The sequence below is a fragment of the Prionailurus viverrinus genome, chromosome E3 (assembly GCF_022837055.1).
Source record: "Prionailurus viverrinus isolate Anna chromosome E3, UM_Priviv_1.0, whole genome shotgun sequence".
In the NCBI taxonomy this organism is placed as follows: domain Eukaryota; kingdom Metazoa; phylum Chordata; class Mammalia; order Carnivora; family Felidae; genus Prionailurus; species Prionailurus viverrinus.
The window spans coordinates 32,942,853-32,963,870 of record NC_062576.1 but is presented as its reverse complement, the minus strand read 5'-3'; the positions used below and the strand labels follow the sequence as shown (position 1 = coordinate 32,963,870).

Sequence of the window (21,018 nt, the reverse complement as noted above, 5' to 3'; positions counted from 1 at the left end):
CGGGCCACCACGCCCCGCAGGCTGGGCCCCGCCTCTCTGCCTGGACTCCCACGCCAGCCCAGCTTGGCCCCAAGCTGGAGAAGCCTGGCCTCTTCTGCCCCTTTGTCAAGCACGGGGTCCTGCATCAGGGCTGCTTTCCCGAATCTCAAAGAAAAAAACCCGAAAATAGGCAGGGCCCCCACAGGCTGGAGTTGGTTGCATACATTTTTTAATTGAAAGAAGTCAGCCTCCTAAGTATTGCTTTTACAGGCTTATCGACATCAAGTATTCATACCGCTCACATTTGCAAAAACATTTCTGGCCAGCGGAGCAGCGAGGCACCCCCCCGCATGACGGATCAGTCCTGGCAACTTGATGCAGAACGAGCAACTGGAAACGAATAAGTCAAGCCCGACCCTCGCCCCCGACACGATCCTTGGCTTCTTTTCCTTCTGACTTACTCCCTGAAATAGTCGCTGCATCTAAGACCAGCCTCGGGGCCAAACCTGGCCAAGCTTTGGACTCCGCTGGCCTCCAACGGAGCTGGGAGTGGCTTCCGCAGTGGGTCCGCAGTTTGAAGCAAACTCTCGGAAGATGAAGTGTGGAGAAGCAGGAGCGGTCGGGGGTGAAGAGCGGGGAGGCAGACTCTGGCTGGGTTCCTGTAAACATCCATCGCCAACGCGAAGGTCAGAAGCCAAGGCAAGGCCATTTGTGCGACGCTGAGGGTGGGGGAGGTCTTCGGATGCCCCTGCCTTTCCCCGGGGACAGGGGTACAGGCCTTCCGGGCCTCGGCTCTCAGTCTCCATCTCTCTGCCCCACCCTCCTGGGTCCGGACAGAAACCTCTCTGTTGGCACGGAGCTCTCGGGGGACGCAGGCCTAACGAGAAGGGAAAAGGGGTGTTACTGGCACAGAAGCACGGCCCCGCCACCCATTTGGTGGTGCATCTGGGTCCAACCTCCAGGCCCCGGGAGGCCAAAGGAGGGGCAGGGAGGCCTTCCCCCATCTCTTGCATTCAGAAACCATCAGAAGCTCCAGACTCGGGCTGGGGGTGTTTTCCTACAACTTTTACTAATAACTTTTTTTTTTTCTAGTTTATTTACTTTCGAGAGAGACAGAGCGTGAGTGGGGGAGAGGCAGAGAGACGGGGAGACACAGAATAAGAAGCAGGCTCCGAGCTGTCAGCACAGAGCCCGAAGCGGGTCTCAAACCCACAAACCGTGAGATCATGACCTGAGCCGACGTCGGCCGCTTAACCGACTGAGGCCACCGCCCCCCCCCCCCCCCCCCCCCCCCCCCCGCCTCCCCATTACGATAACTTTGTAACAATAAGTTCGCCTGATTTCTAAGGAGCCTGGACTGGAGAACCAGGGCAGTTTCCCTTTGGAGAGGAAGGACTGTCCACCCGGACGAGGGGGATTGGGACCCGAAGAAGGAGGGCAGCCTGCTCAGGGGTCACCCAGAGCCTGCTGGCCCACTTGAGCCCCAGGGCAGCAGAGCAAGCTCGGGTCGTGGCGGGGCTTGGCCCCGCCTCCCGCCCCGCCTGGAAAATGCGACGCAGGCTACGGGAAGGCCCCGGCCATCGCCAAGCTACTCCGCAGCGCCCCACCGGGCTCGTCCTCCGAGGACATGGCATCATCCTCGCGGGCCAGGCCCTTCGGCGGCTCCCCGTTTCCCGTAGCCTCCGCTTTCTGCGTCCGGCGGGGGTGGCGGCGCTCTCTGCGGCGTCTTCCATTCCCCAACCTGCCCTCCCTGCCCCAGTTCTGTGCCTCATCTCTGCCGGCTCGCTTCTGCAAATGCTGTCACGCATCCGATAGACCTTGTATGCGAAACACGTGACACGGACTGTGGTTCACCGACATGTGAGGTGTAACAATTCTCTGAGGTGGAGGGGGGCGTTCTGGGCCCTGCAGGACGGTTGTCAACACCCCCCCCCCCCCCGGGTCCCTGACCACTAAATGCCAGTAGCACCCCCGGGCACTGCGACAACTAAAAATGTACCCTTGTCCCGTTCCCAAGGGTCACTGGGGGGAGCAGAACCACCTCCACTGAGAACCATGCATCTCCCCAAGGTTCAGAGAAGCCAAGTGACCTGCCTAAGTCACACACCTGTGACAGGCGGAGCTGGCACTGGATGTAACAACAACAATCACAATCAGTAAAAGCTCAGGAGGTAGCAGCCACCTAAGTGCCACGAGCCCAGGGCAGAGGCTGCGGGTACCTCGCTTGTTCCCTCCACTCACCCCTCCAGGGCATGCTGACCTGCCTCTTTGCCCGAGGGCTGCCTGGTGTCCCGCAGGCAAAGCCAAGGTCCCCCCACAGCTGCCTTCCAACCAGTGATGGCCAGGAAGGTGGTGAATCAATACCCCAGCTCCTGCACTCCACAGCTGAGGCGACTGAGCCATATTTGTCTCTACATTGGCCCCCAGAGTCCCTGAGCAGGACTGAGCCCAGGCCTGCAGTGGTGACCTACTGGATGACACAACCCTTTCCCGACTCACCGACTCACTCCCTACCAGTAGTTCCCAGGATCACCTCCCAAATAAGCGACTTGCCCTTGAATCTTTGTCCCAGGGTCCACTCCTGGGACAGCATGCCCAAGATGGCCCATGGCACTAAGTCATTTCATTCAGCTCTAACAACTCCCGGGGTTGTTAGACACACTGTTACGATTCCATTTTACAGATGAAGACACTGAGGTTCAGAGACAGTAACTTGTCTGGGATGCTCAGTTCCCCAGGGCTTCGTGCCCCTGGAGATTTTCAACCCCACCTAATTTCACACATCCTGTGTGCCAGGACCTGAGCTGGGGGCTGGGGACCCCGTGATAAATGCAGTCATGCCTTTGAGACACAATCTTGTGAGCAATTGCAGCCGAAGGTCAAAGACAGGACAGAGCACAGGGACAGATGGAGCCGAGTCTGGGTGAGGCCATGCATGAAGAACACGCCAGGTGGGGGGTGGGCGGGCTGGCGATGAGAGCAGGTCCTAGACCCGTGCTCCCCCCACTTTCCTATGCGGTGGGGGAAGGGAGCAAGAAGGCAGGCCTTGGTGGAGGAGGAGGAGGAGGGGCCAAATCTGCAAAGTTTCTCGTGTTCTCTGCCAGATTCTAGAGGCCAGCTGGGAACACATCCTTCCACTGCTCTGAGACCTTCCCTGGCTCCCACTGATGGCACAGGCCAAGTCCTCACGTCCTGGGGCCCCACCCCCCCTCCCCACTGGACCTGGCATGGAGAGGGGAAGCCAGGGGTGTGGCCAGAGCACTGGGGAGCTCAGCCATCTAGCAAGGTGTCCCTGGCTTCTCCTCCCTCCGAGGGACCTCTGGGGTTCCCTGCCGGGGTGCTCCTGAGAGCAGGGCTCACTCCAGAGCCCTCCAACACCAGGGATCATACTTAAGCCCATTTCAGACTTGTGTGGACAGGATGTCAGAGCACACAGTCACCCCCCAGGACAGGGACTCACTCCTCTCCCAATCCTGGTGACTACCAGCAGCAGGGAGTCCAGGCAAGCGGCGGTCTGGCTGGCCTGTGTCTCTCACACGGGCTAATCTCCCATCTGAACAGGCCCGGGGCTCCGCAGGCACCGGCTCCAGCTGTATTCACTACGGCTCTGTTTTCACTGTGCTACCTGCAGGGTCACCTATTTATGGCAAATGTTGCTGGGTTTCACTTCTGATCGGAATATACGGGTCCGGTCTTTCCAGGACATCACTTCACTTTAAAAAGAGCTCGTTTAAAGAAAACAGTGACACAAATAACAGTTCAGACGTTACAGCAGCGATTGTTGGTGGTGTCACATGGGGTGTGAGAGACCCTGATCAGTCGGCTCCCACTCATTCCACAAAGGGCCCAGAGAGGGCAGTGACCTGCCCTAAGTCACACAGCAAGTTGAGGACAGCCCAGGTCTGTGTGTCCTCCGGAGGGTGTCCTGAGACCACTCATCTCTGCCATCTGCCGTGGCTGCTAAAGATCCCCTGGTTCCTTAACTTGCAAGTCTGGCCTCACAGCAAGCCCCTCAACGAGAATCTTGAGCATGTCAACGACAGGTGGTAACTCTCCCTCGTGCTATGCGCTTTAACGCAGGTCCTAGCTCATTTACGCCTCAGAAGCACCTCAGGAGATGGGGCCAAGCAGGCTCATCATCCGGAATTTCAGATGGGGCTCAGAGAGGGTTCAGCAATTTGTTCAAGGCCACACAGCTCGCAGAGGGCAGAGCCAGGACTTGAACCTCCCCTCCGCAGTCTGATCTGAGGTTCATTCATCGCCTTCTTCCAGGGCACCCAAAGCCTCAGGCTGAAAGCATCCTGGAGCCTCGGCTTGCAGAATCCAAGGCAGGGCGTTCTCCAACATTCTAGTATCTTTAGTGCAGAGCAGACCGTTCGTTGGCCAATGGCTGCTTTTTTTTTTTCTTTCTTTCTTTCTGAAGCTGTAACCTTTCATTCCGTGCTACTCCCCGGATCCGGACAGAGGGAGTGGCCAGCTGACTCATTTCTGTCATTAAGAATGACAGCTGGGCACTTGAGCCATTTTAAGAACAATGTGTCAGCTCAATACCTCGGTGGAGAAGCCGCCTGGTTTGGCATTTGGCTTAAGTGAGAAAATGGCCCTTGTGTCTTGAGGGCGCTGGTGGGGCGATGCCCTGGACGTGCTGAAAGGAGATTTCTCTTCTCGATTCAGCCATCCTGCGGGCTTCCTCAGGGGCAGTCAGGGCAAGGCCCATCTGTGGGGATTCAGGCTCTGCCCCCTCCTAGCCGTGTGACCTCAGGCAAATTAACTTAATTTCTCGGGGCCTGTTTATTCATCTGAAACCAGAGGACAGTGCCTACCTCCCTGGAATGTTTGTGGTGAGGCTCTGAAATCACATTGGTGGAATGCCTACGATACACCAGGCATTGGTAAGTAGCGGCCCCTCCCCTCCTTCCATTACTTCCCAGCCAGAAAACACACCAGGCAGGGCACCTCTTCCGTGCTGGGGGCCTTCTGAAAACAGTAGCCCTGTCGTGCTCCAAGGACCTCGCCTGCTGGAAACCCACTGCTCACCAACCAACCAATTAAAGCAGCTACAGACAGACGTCACCCAGAACCAAAACGCCCTGCGTCTCCGCTGTGGCCTCAGTGACGGGCTGTGCCGCAGAACGACCTCTGCCTTGTCTGGTCCAAGAGTTCACGGCCGGAAGGGGCTCAGAAAGGAGAAGCCGCCTGGGTCCGTGTCCCCCAGGGAAGCCAGCGTTCTGGAGAAGCAAGGGTCGGTTTCTCGAACCCAGGTCTGGTTCACGTGCCAGATGCTGACACTCATCAGTTGTCAGTTTTGTGATGATTCTTGGTCCAAAATGTGTCTCCAGTTGGTTGGTCCTAAGACATGGCAACTTTTGCCCTCGAGTCTTGCCTAAGAACTGCCTGGAGTATTATTTATTTGGTATTTTAAATGAATGCACTTTTTAAAAAAAATTTTTTTTAAAGGAACCTTTATGTCACTCTCATGAATAAAAAACAGTATCATTCGTCACACACCAAAGGCAACGCTAAAAAAAAAAATACTATGAAAATGCAACGGTTAGTGCTAGCCAGATACCCCCGGCTTGTGAAGCAGCCTCAGCCTGGTTTCTCTGGTCTAAGGGAAAAGCAGCAGGTGCCCAAGAGTGACAGAGAACGTCAAGGAGGCACTGGGAGCGAGGCTAGGAGGCCCAACTGGCCACCTCATAGCTGGGTATCTGGGCTGAGTCACTGACCATACCCAAGCCTCAGTTTCCCTCCCTGTATAGTGGAGCTAATGAGCCCAGCCCTGCCTGCTTCATGGGTGATGCTTAGGGGAAGCTAGATGTGAGAGAGGCAGCTATTTTTAATCACCCAGCCAAGGCCAGGAAGGAATCCCAGGAATGAAGCCTTCCCCTCGGTGGGGTGGTGATTGGAACCGGAAGTCGGAAGTGGCTCCCAGCCACTCCCAGGCTTGGGATGACAGCTGTGAGGGCACCAGCATCGCCGCCTCGACTCAAAGGGTGCCTGACCCAGGGCTGCTTCAAAGGCCACCCAAACAGACACATCTTCCTTGGTAATTGGCCCCCAAGAGGAGACAGGACTGGAGGAAAGGGGAAGGCCCCGGGCCGAGTCCCCTGTGGGTCTGACACACCATCAACACTGTCAGCGTCATTCAGGATCTGACTACACGCCCCTTCACGCTCTCATCTAATGTGCATGAGCCTTTCCGCAGGTGCGACCCCTACCCTAGCTTACCGGACAGTGGCTGGTCTCCCATAACAAAGAGCAGCCCAGAGGCCCCAGGCCTTTAGCTGGCTTCGGTGTGCGGCCAGAGGTTAATGACTTTGGCACTCACTTTTTCATCCATGCCTAGTAATGTTGGTTTTCTGTGTTCACCGATATAAATAAACATCCCTTTAAAAATAAATTTACATAGGGGCGCCTGGGTGGCTCAGTCAGGTGGGCTTCTGACTTCAGCTCAGGTCATGATCTCATGGCTCGCAGGTTCGAGCCCTGTGTTGGGCTCTGTGCTGACAGCTCAGTGCCTGGGGCCTGCTTCGGATTCTGTGTCTCCCTCTCTCTCTGCTCCTCCCCCGCTCACACTGTCTCTCTCACTCTCACAAATAAATAAACATTAAAAATAAATTTAAATAGGGGTGCCTGGGTGACTCAGTTGGTTGAGCGTCCGACTTCAGCTCAGGTCATGATTTCACGGTCCATGGGTTTGAGCCCCATGTGGCGCCCTGTGCGGACAGCTCAGAGCCTGGAGCCTGCTTCCGATTCTGTGTCTCCCTCTCTCTCTCTGCCCTTCCCCTGCTCATGCTCTGTCTCTCTGTCTCTCTCTCTCAAAAATAAATAAACATAAAAAAGTAAATTCACATAAAAAAGATTTTTGAAAGATGAAATACTAAAACTAGTTTGATCACAACGGCAGGTGATAAAGGGAAAAACAGGAACTTTACAGTGGAGAGACCCAGTAGACATCACCTTAGGCCAGAGATCAAAGTTAACATCACCAGTAGTGGGACAGACGTCATGTGTCTCCTGATAACCATACACTCAGAAGGGCACTCACTCACTTCTCCACGGGGTTCCTGCCAAAAGTGCATCATCTGAACCTAATCGCAAAAGTAAACATCAGATAAACCCAAATTGAGACTTGTGCTCCTCCAAAATGTCAATGTCATGAAAGATTAACACAGAATGAGGGGCTGGTCGGGATCGAGGAGGACTCGAAAGACATAACAATTAAGGCCAAGGGTGATCTGGGATGAGATCTGGGACCTCAACTCTGCCTTTCTATTGTGAAAGGGCCACTATTGGGCCAATTGGTGAGATCCGAATAAAGTCACAGACTGAATCTGGTTCATAGGCTCGCAACGGTGTTAAATTTGCCGATGTTGACAACTGTGACTGTGGTCATGGCAGTGAATGTCCTTGAGCTAAGCACACAGCCAGCGAAACATTTAGGGGTAAAGGAACATGAGGTCTGCAATCCGTTTTCAAACGGCTCAGGTGAGTAACTGCACACATACACGTATGTGCACACACACACACACACACACACGCGCGCAGGGCAAGCACGTGTTGCGTTCGGGAGCAAATGTGGCAACATGTCAATCAGTGCAACTGGTGACTTTGGGTGGGGACTACAGGGGAGTTCTCTGCACTCTTCTTGAAACTTCTGCCTAATTGGGAAATTACTTCAAGGTAAAGTTTGGTTTAAAAAACTCAGCAAAAAGGAGTGACAGCGTCTGTGCAGCAGGCCTGGGAGACTTGCGAGCGCTATTCCAGGGTCGGGATTTGGGAGCCCCCCAACCCCACCCCCGCGAGCCCCTGCAAACCCAGCACTGGGTTGGGGAGCTCAGCTGTCTTCCTCAGCTTTGCTTCCTTGGCTCCTCACCCCTCCCTAATGGGGCCTTCTCCGCCCAGAGGGGCAGCCGGCACCCATGCGTCCCACGGCCAGCGGTCTTCCAGGTGAACCTAGCGGTAGGACAGAGTGGAAAGTCGGCCAGGCCAGGGGTGCACCTGCCTCCCCTTGCCATCAGCACCTGTCTCTTGCCTGGACCACAGCTATCTGGTTTCCCTCCTCTGCCGTGACACTTCTCCTCCCCCTCTCCCCCCCCCCACCACCCATGAGCTCCACCAGCTGCCTGAGGGATCTCCCGTGACCTGAATCTATTGTCCACATCCCCGCAGAAATTCTGGGTTTCTGAGCAGGGCACTGACACACCAGCCTGGGTGTTCTGCTCATGGCACAGGCTGCTGACTAGCACGGAGGGGACCAGGGCGGGTAGATCAGAAGGAGCAGCCGTGGCACCCGGTCAGGACCCGGAAGCCAGGAGCCCCTATAATAGGTAGCCCGACGGTCTGGTTACTCGGGCTCCGAATCTGAGCTACACCAGGCCCCAGTGACTGACAGCAACATCCTGTAGGCTCTCCGTTTCCGGTGCGGAGAGGCTCTCTCCCACAGCCCTCCCTCCGTGCCAGAACAGGGATGAATCAATCCAGCTGCCCTGCCTCTGCATCGGAAACGCTGGCATGTGAGGACTCTCCGAAGGCTCCCAGGCCAGCCGCAGGGGCCTTTCTCCTGGGAAGGAGGGAGCTCCTGATTCCCCACTTCCTGCTCCTGGGCAATGATTAACACTCTAGGAAAAGTGCAGCCTCGACTCTACGGGGCCCAGATCTGGTGGCCCTGGGAGACCACAGGCAGTGGGAAAGGTCTCCTGAGGGTCCCGGGCTGGGAAGACAGTGGGGGAATTCTCTTTTAGGAGCCCAGACCCGAACCCACCCAGCACTCAGGGAAGCAGTCCTCCGTGGCTCACTGGGGGATGTGAATATTCATGTAGGAGTGCACAGGCAGGTTTATACATTTGCCAAAGCCTGAGCATACACACTTTCCATTACATCTGTTAATGCTAACAGTGGTTAACATGAATATGATCACTGACTGGACACAGGAGGGCCTAGGAGCTTTACATCTATCCCATTTAATCCTCACAGTGAGATAGATTTCATTTCCCCCGCTCCTTAGAAGAGAAAACCGACCCACAGAGATATACGTGACATGCCCAAGGTCACAGCCCGGACTGGGATTTGAACCAGGTACGTGCTCCTAATCACAACCCTAATACTGTCTCCTTCAAACAAATGTTTGATGAACGGTATCATGTTCATACACACATAAGAGGAAAAAGAGGAGAGAAAGTGAGTGCACCCTGAGATCCTCCCCAGTCCCTGCTGCCTGGCCAGCCCTCCACCCCCGTCAGTGCTTCTGTGACCTTGTCGTGCATAACATTGAGAATGTGTCCGCGTGAGAACGAGCCAGAAGGAAAGAGATCTGACTACTGATGTTCCTCTGCTTACAGAAAGGGGCCCACAGATGCGGTGCAGTAGGACCATTTTTAGATCTCTCCCAGAGGCTTTTCCTGTTACTGGCCACCCTCCCCTACCCAGGTCTGGGCTTCCCCGGTCCCGGGGCCAAGGCCGCCTAGGCCTGGATTCGGGATTGGGGAAGAAGGACCGCTGTGCGTGACTTCCCCGCTCCATGGGGCTCGAGTATTGCCCCCCAGCCCCAGGCCTTCCTGCTTCCCAGCTTGGGCCCCGCCACTCTGACAGCTTTGCAAGGGTGTCCCTGAGACATGCTTCCTGGTGCTTCTGCTCAAACAGCCTTTGCTGCGAAGTTTGACGAAGCATTTGGGCTTAAGTTTTGGGTTCAGAGCATGCCAATGTTTTCATTTGGAAGGGGAAGTGTTTCTGTTGATGTGGTGAAGAGATAAAATGAGACATTCTTCACCAACTTAGGCTGTCTCAAAGTCAAGCGCTTGGCTTGGAGGCAGAGATTCATTTTAGGCTCTCCAAGGCCTAGCACTGGGGCCTGGTGGAAGCAGGTGCAAAGGGCCTAGCACCAGGCACGGTGAATGATCAATACTCAGGACAGGTTTTGAATACAGTCCACAGATTCTAGCTTCGCAAGGTGTTTTCAGTCTGTTTCTCCGTGTTCACCAACCTCGCCCCGGCCAAGACCCCGCCGTCTCCAGCCTGGGCAACTACACACTTCCCAAACGGCTTCCCTGATCCACACTCACGCCGACGACCCATTCTGCCCACAACTGCCGAAGTCATCTCTTGCTTAAAACCTTCTGCTGGCTTCCCCTTGCTCGTGGCCCTGGCCTCCCAGGTCCTGTAGGGTCTGCCCCCACCTGCCCCATTGACCTCTCCTGGGGCTGCTCTCCAGCCACAGTGGCCTCATTTTGGTGGCGGCACAAACCAGCTCTCCTACCCTACTGCCTGGGCACAAGCCATTGCCTGTGCCCGGATTGGTTTTCCCCAGATCTTCAGTCTGGCTCTGTCTACCAACTTAGGGCTAGCTCAAATATGTCATCTCCTGGAAGAGACCTTCTCTGACACCTCCTTTCTAAAGCAGCCCATCTCTATTCTGCTTTACTCACTCAACAGACAATTACTGAGTACCTACTAGATGCCAGGCACTTGTTCTAAGGGCTGAACTCAACAAGGATGGCCCAGGTCCTTCCCACATGTCTTAATGGCTCCCAGAAAATCTGATACCTTGTTTGGGAATCTGCTTGTGTCTTCTCTCCCCGTGCCAGGAGGGCCAGGGCTAAGTCTCTCTTGTTCACTGTGTTCACCCACGAGGCACAGTGTGTATTCAGTAAATTGATGGATGGCTGGCAGGCAGGTAGGTAGGCAGACTGGGTAGGTATGCAAGAGTGCTGACACTCTGCCTGGCACCTGGTTCTTGTTAAGGTCGCACTGAGCTCAAGTGAAGCTTTTCTCAAAGAAATGTCACTGTCCGTCCCTCAGGGGAGCCCTCAGCCCCCAGCACTACCACCAGTGGGTCCTGCCCCATCCGGCATTCCCTCTGACTATGGTCATCTTGGCAAAGACAGGCAACAAGAGGAGGGGCGTTAACTTAGCTTGCGTGGGGCGAGTGGTATTAGTGTCTGTTTTCTCAAAGGAGCCCTTGCTACCTCGATATCCTCCCTTCGCTGCCACTCGGGTCCTGTGCTTAGTGATACTGCAGCACTGAACAGCGGAGGGGCTCAGCCAAAAAGTGCCTGTGTGTCCTCTCATCTTGTGCAGTCGCCTCTCTTCCCGGCTGGGAGTCTGTGGCCAAGCCCTCCTCCTTCATGTTCCTCCCATCGACACACAAGGTGGGGCAGGACACGCAGCTTCCTGGTGGCAGCCCAGCGGCAGGGCTTTAACACCTCAGTGCAAAGATCCGGTGGCCCCTACTCCTCCTTGAGATCTCGCAAACCCCGTAGGCGGAGCCAGCCCCAGCTTGCCTAGTCTGCAGAAGCAACCTGCAAAACTGGCGGCCCTGGCAGACCCAAGCTGCGGTACTGCCCGGCACCCTGAAACCCGACTCCCGAACAGCAGCAAACCCAAGGCCAAAAGGAAGTGCAGACTTTGCTGAAGGAGGTTTCACCTCCTACGCCCTCGGCCCTGAGCCCTTGCTCTCAAGTCCCCACCCAGTCCCCGAAAGGGCTACGGGGACAAAGGTGGTCGTGCCCAGCGTGTTAGCTCTTCTGACACTCCAAGTCTTTATCCTTCCGGGACTATGGGAATTCCGGAAAAACCAAGGTCACCATCAAGCCAGATGGAGGCAGAGGCGAGGTGCTGACAGATCTGCCTCAAAGGGATCTAGGTGCAAAGGCTTTTCCACAAGCTGTGACAGTAGGTACCGTGGCTAACCCAACACCATTCAGGCTCAGTCTCCCTTCCCCTCAACGACTGTCACCTTCACCGGGGAAAGCTTTGCAGCCCCAACTAAGGGCCTAACAGGGGTCTGGCCATTCCTGGCATCTTAAGTAGACCTCCAGGAGGTGGATGGAGGAATCCCAAGCCTGGGGGAAGGGTGTGTGTCCGGTGTGGAGATACCACCCTCTTCTTCGCCAGCGTCCCAACCCATCCTCATCTGGTGCAGAAAGGGCACTTACAGGTCTTGGAGGCCAGTGAGGGCCTCGTCCTGGGGGTCCCATCCCTGGCCAAACGATGCCCCCAACCAGCAGCGGCGGCAGGATTTGGGCGGCCGGTCCAGGCCGAGGGTTGCGGGTCGTTGGGGGGGAGGGGAGGACGGTAGCCAAGCCTACTCCAAGTAACCATCGAAGACATCGAGCTCCGAGTCGGCATCGTAGAGGCCCGAACCGGGGTCGGAGAGCACGCCGAGGTCCACGAGCGCCTGGTCCATGTCCTCGGGCAGGAAGACGAGGCCCACATTGAGGACAATGTACTCCATGAGGAAGGCGTAGTATAGGATCAGCACATTGACGAAAAACAGGCCCACGTAGAACATAGAGGGCAGCAGCGACGGCGGCACGTAGGGGACCAGGGGGCCCAGCGCGTCCAGGTGGGCCGCGACCCGGGCGCCGGGCATGCAGGGGGCGGCGAGGGCGGCGGCGGCCCGGCGATCCCAGCGATCTCAGCCGCTGCGGCGCCCGGGCGGCCGGCAAGGGGGCAGCTCAGCCATGCAGGGACGCCCCGGGGGCTCGACCGAGGCGGCGCTGGGCCCCGGCGGTGCCCCCGCCGGTGTGCCGCGGCCCCTGCAGACGCTCCCTGGCCCCTGAAAAGCGCCCGGCGGGGTCCACGCACCCCCAGATGTGCCCACACGACCCTCTCGATCCTCCCGGCAGCCAGGGAGGCCCCCCTGAGGTGGCCGGCGGCTGCCCGGCTCCTCCGACGCGCCCCGCTCGCGCTCACTGGCCCTCCAAGAGCAGGCGGGGGCCCCACCGCAGCTCAGCGTCGAGGGCCAGTCCCGGCGGCTGTCTCTTCAGCCCCGCCCGGCAGTTCCTCGCGCCCCCTCCGTGGCCCCGCAGGCCCAGCACCCATGGCTGCGGCCGCCGCGTCGCCCTCCTGGTCGCGTTCCGAGCACCGCCTCCCAAGCGGCCCCGCGCTCATTGGCCAGCCGCCCGCTGCCCGCGCTCATTGGCCTGCTCGACGCCCGCGGTCATTGGTCCGAGACGTCCGGGGGCGGTACCGCTTCGCTCCGCCCCTCGGGGTGCTGGCCTCTGACTTGCTTTCCTGGTTCCGGGCTCCGCCCAGGTCTCAAATCCAATTCGCTCTGAGAATCCCCCACGGAGTAGCGGGAGGGGAAAGAGACAGAACACAGTTCGAACCTGCACGTATCCTAAGGGCTACGAAAGCTGGAGGAAACCGCAAACTTCTCAGCAACCCCCTAGACTTGGGTATGGCGTCACGCCTCTTTGGGACTCAGTTTACTTGTCAAAAGGAGGCAGGACGGGGGGCGGTGAATTTACCAGTGAAACTCTCCGACTTCCCAAAGTGGCAATTTTCCGTGGTGGGGAAGAGCTCCTTGAGCTCTCCAAATTCTGGCTGCATCGCGGGGGTCTACATAATAGGGTTCAGGGACACCTGAATGAAGACATTCCCAGGCAGCTCAGACCTGCAGCAGTGGGGGTGCTTCTTGTTTTTACTTTGTAAAGCATGTTTAAAAACAGTCCGTGTTAGGGGCGCCTGGATGACTCAGTAGGTTAAGCGTCTGACTCTTGACTCTTGATTTCAGCTCATGATCTCATAGTTGGTGAGATAGATCCCTGTATCGGACTCTGTGCTGATAATGCAGAGCTGGATTGGGATTCCCTGTCTCCCTTTCTCCTCCCCTCTCTCGCTCTTTCTCTGCTCTCCTTCTCAAAATAAATAAATAAACATTAAAAAAAAAAACAAAAACAAAACCAGTACGTGGTTAAACATTAAAACGTCCAAGAAGTACGTAGAGAAGTGAGTCTGCTACTCACTGATTTCCCCTCCTCATGAGCAACCCCTGTATATCCTTCAGGAGACTGATCTTGCCCAAAGCAATCTTCCAGAGCAGTTCAACAGATCTTTACATCTCAGGCCACGCTGAGCTGGGTGCTTTACATACATTGCTTCATTGTAGCTAGATGGGGTAGTGTAGTATGTTACCGCTTTCTACAGATCAGGAAATCTAGGCCCAGGGAAAAGGGAGGACCCAAGAAGATGCTAGGTCCGCATGCGTCTGGAGAACATACCTGCCCTTTTTCTCCATGGCTGTTTTCTTGCCCCTCAGATGAATTACAGAGAAAACCATTAATTCTCCAACTGCTGAAGGTGAAACCTTCATGCAATCATTCATTCACTATGCCAATATTTTTGTTGTGGTTTATTTTGGGAGAGAAAGAAAGCACGAGCAGGCGAGGGGCAGAGAGACAGAGAGAGAGAATCCCAAGCTGGATGTCACCCTCAAGATTATGACCTGAGGGAAGCCAAAAGTCAGATGCTCAACCCATGGAGCCACCAGGCGCCGCACTCTGCCAGTATTTGTTGAGCACCTATGATGTGCAAAACTTTGTGCTAGGAAGTGGGGAGAACATTGGTCCTTAGCCCAAGTCTGAACACAGTTAATGGGACACCATAGATTGTAGAGAACTGTCTGGTGTAGAAATGAATGAATGAATAATGACCACGGCAGTCTTGCCTCCAGGGAGCTTGTCACTCCCCAGGACAGAAATTTAGATACACTTCTTTGCTCATGTGGGGAAAGAAAAAAATTGTTAAGATCAAGGCCATTACCAATTTGGTACAGATTAGTAGCTTATTGGGGCATTAAATAAGGGTGCCAGGGTTTGAGCCATGAGCGTAGGTAAGTCAATCCCTTAAACCTGTGATTCAGATTTCCCGGGGAGGAGGGGGGCGGCATGGGGATAACAGTATCCGCGTCATAGGCTGGTTGTTGAGAATTAAGTAACAATACATGCAAATCGCTTAGGACATTGGCACATAGCATATATAGTGCAATAGCTATTCCTATCGTAAAAGCTAATAATTATCAACACTGCGGTTACTTTGAGTCACCCAACTTCACCGATGCCCTCCTCAAGGCTCCGCGCACAGGTTTCCCATTCCCGCCCACCATACGATACTGCGGGCTCTCCTCTCGCTCCGCCTCTTCTCCAAGGCCGCAGGTCCGTAGGTGCGTGATGCACGCCGGGCCTCGTAGTTCGTTTGCAGAGTCCTCTCGGCGGGGGCCTCGCGGGAGGACTGCATTTCCCAGCGTTCCCCGTGGCGGCGGCCGTAAAGCGCGGCGGTCGAACGGCCGGTTCCGGCTGAATGTCAGTGCGGAGCTGTGGGCCGGGGAGGAAGGTGGTTGGCGGTCCCTCTACCACCTCCGCCGCTGCCTCCTCCGCTTGTGCTGCCGCTGCGGGCGCTTGGTCGCTCGGCCGCTCGGGGATGAGGCCGTGAGGCGGGCAACGGGTCGGGGCCGCCGACATGTTTGGCCGCTCGCGGAGCTGGGTGGGCGGGGGCCACGGCAAGTCTTCCCGCAACATCCACTCCTTGGACCACCTCAAGTGAGTGTGTTTGTTGGGGGGTGAGGGGGGCAGGCCGCGGGGCTGGACGTGGGAGTGGGGCGCATAGCCCCGGGCCGGGGCCTCTGCGAGGTGTGAGAGCGAGGTGGAGGGCGGAGAGAGACGCCCGGGAAAGACTGCATGGTGGTGAAGAGCGAGGGCTCTGGAGTCAGGGCGCTTGGATTCGAACCCTGACACCGTCGCTCCTCGCTGTGTGACCTTGGGCAAGGGGCTTAGCTTCTCGGAGTCTCGGCACCCCCGTCTGTAAAGTAAGGGGAGGAGATTTCAGTTTATGGATGCAGACTTCGTTGTTGCCGGGGGCAGCGGTGGGCACCAAGCTGACCAGGGTGGTACTTCTTAGGCTGGACAGCTTAGGAGTCAGAGGGCTGGACCCAGGAGTCAGATCAGGGTTTGAACGTAAGGGCGTGAATTTTTAGGCCTCAGTTTCCTCAGTTGTAAAACGGGTATAGTGACAGCACCTGCTTCTTATCGTTTTGAGGGGAGGATAAGAGAATGCACGCAAAACTGGAAGCACGCGCGAGTGCTCAATGAACGGCAGTAATGAAAATATGTATTTTTTTCCCCCTTGGGGGAGACTACGGGGAGGACTATCAGAAGTAGAGCTCTGGGGGAAGGACAGGTGGCAGACGTGGTCCTGGGAAGCAGGAGCGCATCAGACCTGCATTCAGATCCTGATTCCACCACTTAATAGCTGTGTGACCTTGGACAGATTACTTGGCCTCCTTGAGCCTCTGGTGCCCCCTCTGCAAACGGGGATGGTGAACCGTTGTGCAAGAATTCAATCATGTCATGCGTGGAGAGACATTGATCCCGTGTCTGTTACACAGTAGGTGGCTGATGGCGGTCACTGTGTCTATCAGCTAGGGAAGGCCTTCCTAGACCACCCTGCCTCAAGTGCTTACCCACCTCCATTCCTTTCCATCTGATCTTTCTCTTGATTTCATTCAATGCATAGCTCCACTATCTGCACTTACCCCGCTTGTTTTCACTCTTTTTCTGTCTGCTCCTCAACTGTTACTGCCAGGGGAGAAGAGACCCCTTTTTTTGCTCACAGCGGTATTCTCAGCATCTCGTGCTGTGTGCCTGGCACACAGTAGGAGCTCAGTGACTACTGAAAGAATGAAAAAAAAAATGAATGAATTGGGACAGGTGCAGAACATGTAGACAAACATGGAATTTTTGGTGTGTGTGTGTGTGCCGGGGGGGGGGGGGCTTTTGGAGGTGCTGATGGAAAATAGAGAGTTGTACGGAGGGAATGACTCCAGGGAGGAAAATATAGTGTGTGGGGTGGCAGTTGAGTTGGGAGAAGGCAAATCTTTGGTGGTAAGAAATAGACTGGTTTCTGGAGGGAGCTCCCAAGTTTACTAATGGGAAGGAAGAAGGATGGAGGGGGGAGGCGGGGAGCAGAAGGAAGATGGGGGCCCAGGGAAAGGATTGGTGGGAGGGAAATTAGATGGGGCTTCTCATTTGGCCAGGGGCGGGGATCCTTTGCTTCTCAGCTGTGTCCTTTCTAGCATGGAGCAGGCGTTTAATAAATGTGTGTGAGTCTTGAAGAGTAGGAGGCAGCAGGGATCAGGATGTGGTAAGGAATGGTTTTGGTGGGGGGTGATGAGAGCGGACACAGGGAGGAGAGAGGCACAGACAGGGTAGGGGTGTGTAGGGAAGCCAGGAATCTTAAACGGGAGGGCAGCTGGACTGGAGAGGGAGAGGCGTAAGGATTTCAGGAATTTAGAGAGTGGGTGGATGTGTCTGAGACAGGGAAGGATGAATATCTAAAGGAGGTTGGGCCTCCCGCCAGCGTCCAGGCACCTGCAGGCTTTCCCCTAGCTCTGCCTGACTCTAGCCCTTGTCAAGTACCTGAATTATTATTGAGTGCATTTTCTCTGCCAGGTCCTCGCTCAGGACTTCTGTGTGTTATTCCTGAGTCCTCGAAAGTCTCTGAGGTGTAGGAACTGTTACCGTTTTCCGTTTTATAGAAGGGGAAGCTAAGGTTCAAAGAGGCTAAGTCACTTGCCCCAAGGTGACAGCAGCTGAAACGGGTCAAAGCCAGGGTTTGCCCTTGATGCCTGTACCCACTGCACTGTCTTTCTGAATGAAACTTCCTCCCAAGTCGGTTTGGGAAGCGACTCGCAACTTGGCTCAGTCTCTGTGCCCAACGGAGCACTTACCCTCCGGCCAGCCAGGGGATGGTAAAGGTTCTCAGATTCCTTTTACGTATCTGGGCACTGCCCACTGTTTAGGTTAAAAGGCCATTGGGTGCTTTTGGAAACCCAAGCTGCCTGTCCTGGGTCAGGCAGATGAGCTTAATCCGTATTACAGTCTGAGCAACTCGGTGATTTACCTGTCGGTGTGGGACTCGGAGGATCCCAAGATGACTTGGAAAAGAGTGCCGTAAACAGCTGGTCCTCACCCCAGCACTTGTGACGTTCTTCGTTTGGCTCCGATAGTAAACATCTTGGGCCTTAGGTACAGAACAGCTCATTCCCTGAGGGAGTTCACAGGCTGGTGGGGGAGATAGCCATAACACCCAGACTATACAGCGTGACAGATGCCGGGATCTCTGTAGGTCCAGGGTTCTGTAGGAACCCTTGGAAGCCTTCTGGGGGAGGCAACACCAGAGCAAATTCCCCAGAGCAGGGACAAGCAGGAGCCATCAGGTGGGGCCGCAGGGTGTGGGCAGGGGGACCCTGGGTTTGTGGAGTTTCAAGGTGGCGCTGGTGGTTGTAGGAAATAAGGGTGGAGGTAAAATAGGACTTGAGCTTCACCTGACACGAAGGGTGACCATCCCGGAGTGCCTGGGATGGAGGGATTTCCCAGGACGTGGCACTTTCAGTACTAAAACTGGGAAAGTCCTGGGCAACTGATACAAATTGGTCACGCTGCCAGTGACAAGTGACAGTTCCTAATATATTCATGGCAGTGTGGGTGGAAAGATTAAGGTAAATAAAAGAATTTAGGATTGAAAAAAAAATTTTTTTTGACATGCAGGGCACCTAGGAGCCCTCCCCCTTTTCAAAACAGACTATTTTTTTTTTAATTTTTTTTTCCAACGTTTATTTATTTTTGGGACAGAGAGAGACAGAGCGTGAACGGGGGAGGGGCAGAGAGAGAGGGAGATACAGAATCGGAAACAGGCTCCAGGCTCTGAGCCATCAGCCCAGAGCCTGACGCGGGGCTCGAACTCACGGACCGCGAGATCGTGACCTGGCTGAAGTTGGACGCTTAACCGACTGCGCCACCCAGGCGCCCCAAAACAGACTATTTTTAAGAACAGTTCACGATGTAAAGAAAAATTGAGAGGCTAATAACAGAGAGAGCCAGAATTGCTTTTGAACCACGTTATTCATCATAATGTTCTCCGCTTTCACCCTGGAAAGGAGGCTGCCTGTTAGGATTTTACTTTTGCTAAATAACGGAAAACTGGGTGCCTCTGGTCTTTGTCTACCGACCTGAGTTAGCGATTTAGTTGAGGGAGACTGAGATAGTAAGAGGTTATTTGCTACATGTCATGGGTGGTTGGTGTGCTGCCCACACTGGTGGCACGGCTGTGACAGTGACTGCCGAATGCCCACCAGCAAGGAGAATCTTTGCTGACGCATTTGCAGGATTGCTACCGCGAGATCACCTTTAGCAGGAATTGCCAAGTTAGCATGCTGCTGGTAGGACTGTTGTGGTGTTAGGTTATTTTGTTGCCTTCACTCTGATCACCTTGGCGTGGGGGTCCACAGTCTTGGTCGCCAGTGACAGAAACCCACCTAGAACTGCCTTAGGCCCCAAATGGAAGGGATTGGCTCCGATCGCTAGCTACGCCACGGCGGAGTGCAGGTGTTCAGACAAAAGCTGTCAGAGTCTGTCTCTTTCCCGTTCTTGTCTCTGCGTATCTCCTGTGTTGGTGCCATCGTTAGCGGGCTCCAGGCTTACATCATAGCCGTCTAGCAATCCGTGGGGAAAAGGGAGCATCTTTTCTAAATATTGCCAGCAGAAGTCCAGAAGTGAGTATAGTTGGATCACCTGGGGATCTCGTGCCCATCCCTGACCTAGTCACTGTGTCAGGGGGCGTGGGGTGTTGTACTTGGCCCTTGCCTGGAGCTGGGGTGGCATCAGCTCCCCCCCCAAGCTAGTGGACAGAGAATGAGAGACAGGGGAGGTTCCCCCTGGGAAAATCAGGGGTTGTTACCCAAAGAGAAGAGGAATGTATACCTAGCAGGCAAATGGTCACCTATTCCTGGTACAGTCTACTTTTGCCTAAGAGAGCACTGATTATTTTTAAGGGTACAGTGTTGTCAGATTAACTTTTAGGATATCATATTCACCATATCACTCATAATGAGCCCAAGCACCCATCGTGTCAGGTCCGAGTTCTTCCAGGCCGTCGGAGTGCTCTAGACTCTGTTCCCATCCATCCAGTTCAGCGTGAGTGCCCTGTAATGCAGGCTAGGGAGTCAGGAGCCTCCTTGGTAGGCAGACACCCATTTTTAAAAAGTTTTTTTTAATTTTATTTATTTATTTTTAAATATATATTTATGAGAGAGAGAGAGAGAGAGAGAGAGAGAGAGAGAGAGAGCACGCACGAGTGGGAGAGGGGCAGAGAGAGAGCATCCCACACAGGCTCTGTGCTGTCAGCACAGAGCCCGACAGGGGGCTCAGTCCCACAAACTGCAAGATCAAGACCTGAGCCAAGATCCAGTCAGAGGCTCAGCCGACTGAGCCACCCAGGAGCCTGGCAGACACCCATCTAAATGGGGATGTAAAGAGTGAGGGGTGTGCCAGGCTGTAGGGGCGGGGTGGGAGGGACGATACTTTAGGCAGACCAAACCATGTTTGAGAAGCCTGGAGGAGAGAAAGGCTCAGGTTACTCACTAAGGGTGGTGTACGTGGGGTGAGGGGGCAGTGCAGGACCCCACAGCAGGCTCATGACGCGGGAGAGGTCACAGAGACATGTCCTTAAATTATGTGAAGGAATTCGGACATCAGGCTGAGAACAGTGGGCAGCCGTTGAAGAATTAACCAGAGTGCCGCGGTGCAGCCAGAGTTGGAGAGCCGGTTGGGGGAGGGCCCAGCAGGAGGTGGGCGTCCCCTCGGCCTCCTGGGAAGCGAGGGTGGCAGCCGGCCCTAATCCGGGGGTGTTTCTTGTGCGGTTTCACGGACCTCCTCTCTCGCTCCCTGTTCCACACACCCCACACGCCCACCTGTCTTCATCTTTGCTCTCCCCTGGAGCTCCCCTCCCCTTCCTGCCCGTCCAGACGCCCACCTGCATCGTTGAAGTACCAGTTCTTCCATAAAAGCTGCCCTGTGACTTCAGCCAGCAAGAAGCTCTACTGTCGTCTCTAATGTCACTTGTGGTGCCCACTGTCCCGCTCAGTGTGCCCACTGTCACGCACAGTCTTACCGTCACCAGAGGTAGACCAGCTGTTAGAGGCTCTGGGCTTTTCAGGCTTTATCCGGGCCGCGAGTTAGATGCCCGGGAAGCTGCCCAGGGTTCCTCAGGCATGTCCTTTTGCCATCAGAAGTGCTCTTGCGTGATCATGTGTTTGTCTCTCCCCATTTCAACATAAGCCTCGTAAGGACAGAGACCGGCGTGTCTTGTCCACCTGAGAATTGTTAGATGCCGGCACAGGGCCTGGCACACGCTAAGTGATCAAGGAGTGTTTATCGCAGGGTGAGTGTAAGAGGCAAGTCTGGCCAGGCTTTTCTCCACACC

The 21,018-nt window shown here is 55.2% G+C and overlaps 2 protein-coding genes across 12 annotated transcripts in view; one reads left to right on the top strand and one right to left on the bottom strand.

Moving 5' to 3' along the window:
- Positions 1-191: 191 nt before the first annotated feature.
- DEXI (Dexi homolog) lies at positions 192-12,833 on the bottom strand. Its single transcript, XM_047837542.1, has 2 exons — positions 11,913-12,833; positions 192-856 (listed from the first exon to the last, which is right to left on the bottom strand). Exon 1 carries the CDS (start codon positions 12,347-12,349, stop codon positions 12,062-12,064), a length of 288 nt encoding a protein of 95 aa, XP_047693498.1. The 5' UTR covers positions 12,350-12,833; the 3' UTR covers positions 192-856; positions 11,913-12,061.
- A 2,199-nt stretch (positions 12,834-15,032) lies between these two features.
- The window catches only part of CLEC16A (C-type lectin domain containing 16A), a 203,646-nt gene continuing 197,660 nt past the window's right edge, over positions 15,033-21,018 (top strand). For all 11 annotated transcript variants that reach the window (XR_007147697.1, XR_007147698.1, XM_047837904.1 and 8 more), the window contains exon 1: positions 15,033-15,299. Coding sequence is in view for 9 of the 11 variants with exons in the window: in XM_047837904.1 (XP_047693860.1) it covers positions 15,220-15,299 (80 nt within the window). In the remaining 2 variants the exon portion in view is untranslated. The remainder of the gene's footprint in view (positions 15,300-21,018) is intronic.

Bases quoted from the DNA above. Each gene is read 5' to 3' on its own strand.
- DEXI (XM_047837542.1), bottom strand. From the start codon at position 12,349: ATGCCCGGCGCCCGGGTCGCGGCCCACCTGGACGCGCTGGGCCCCCTG.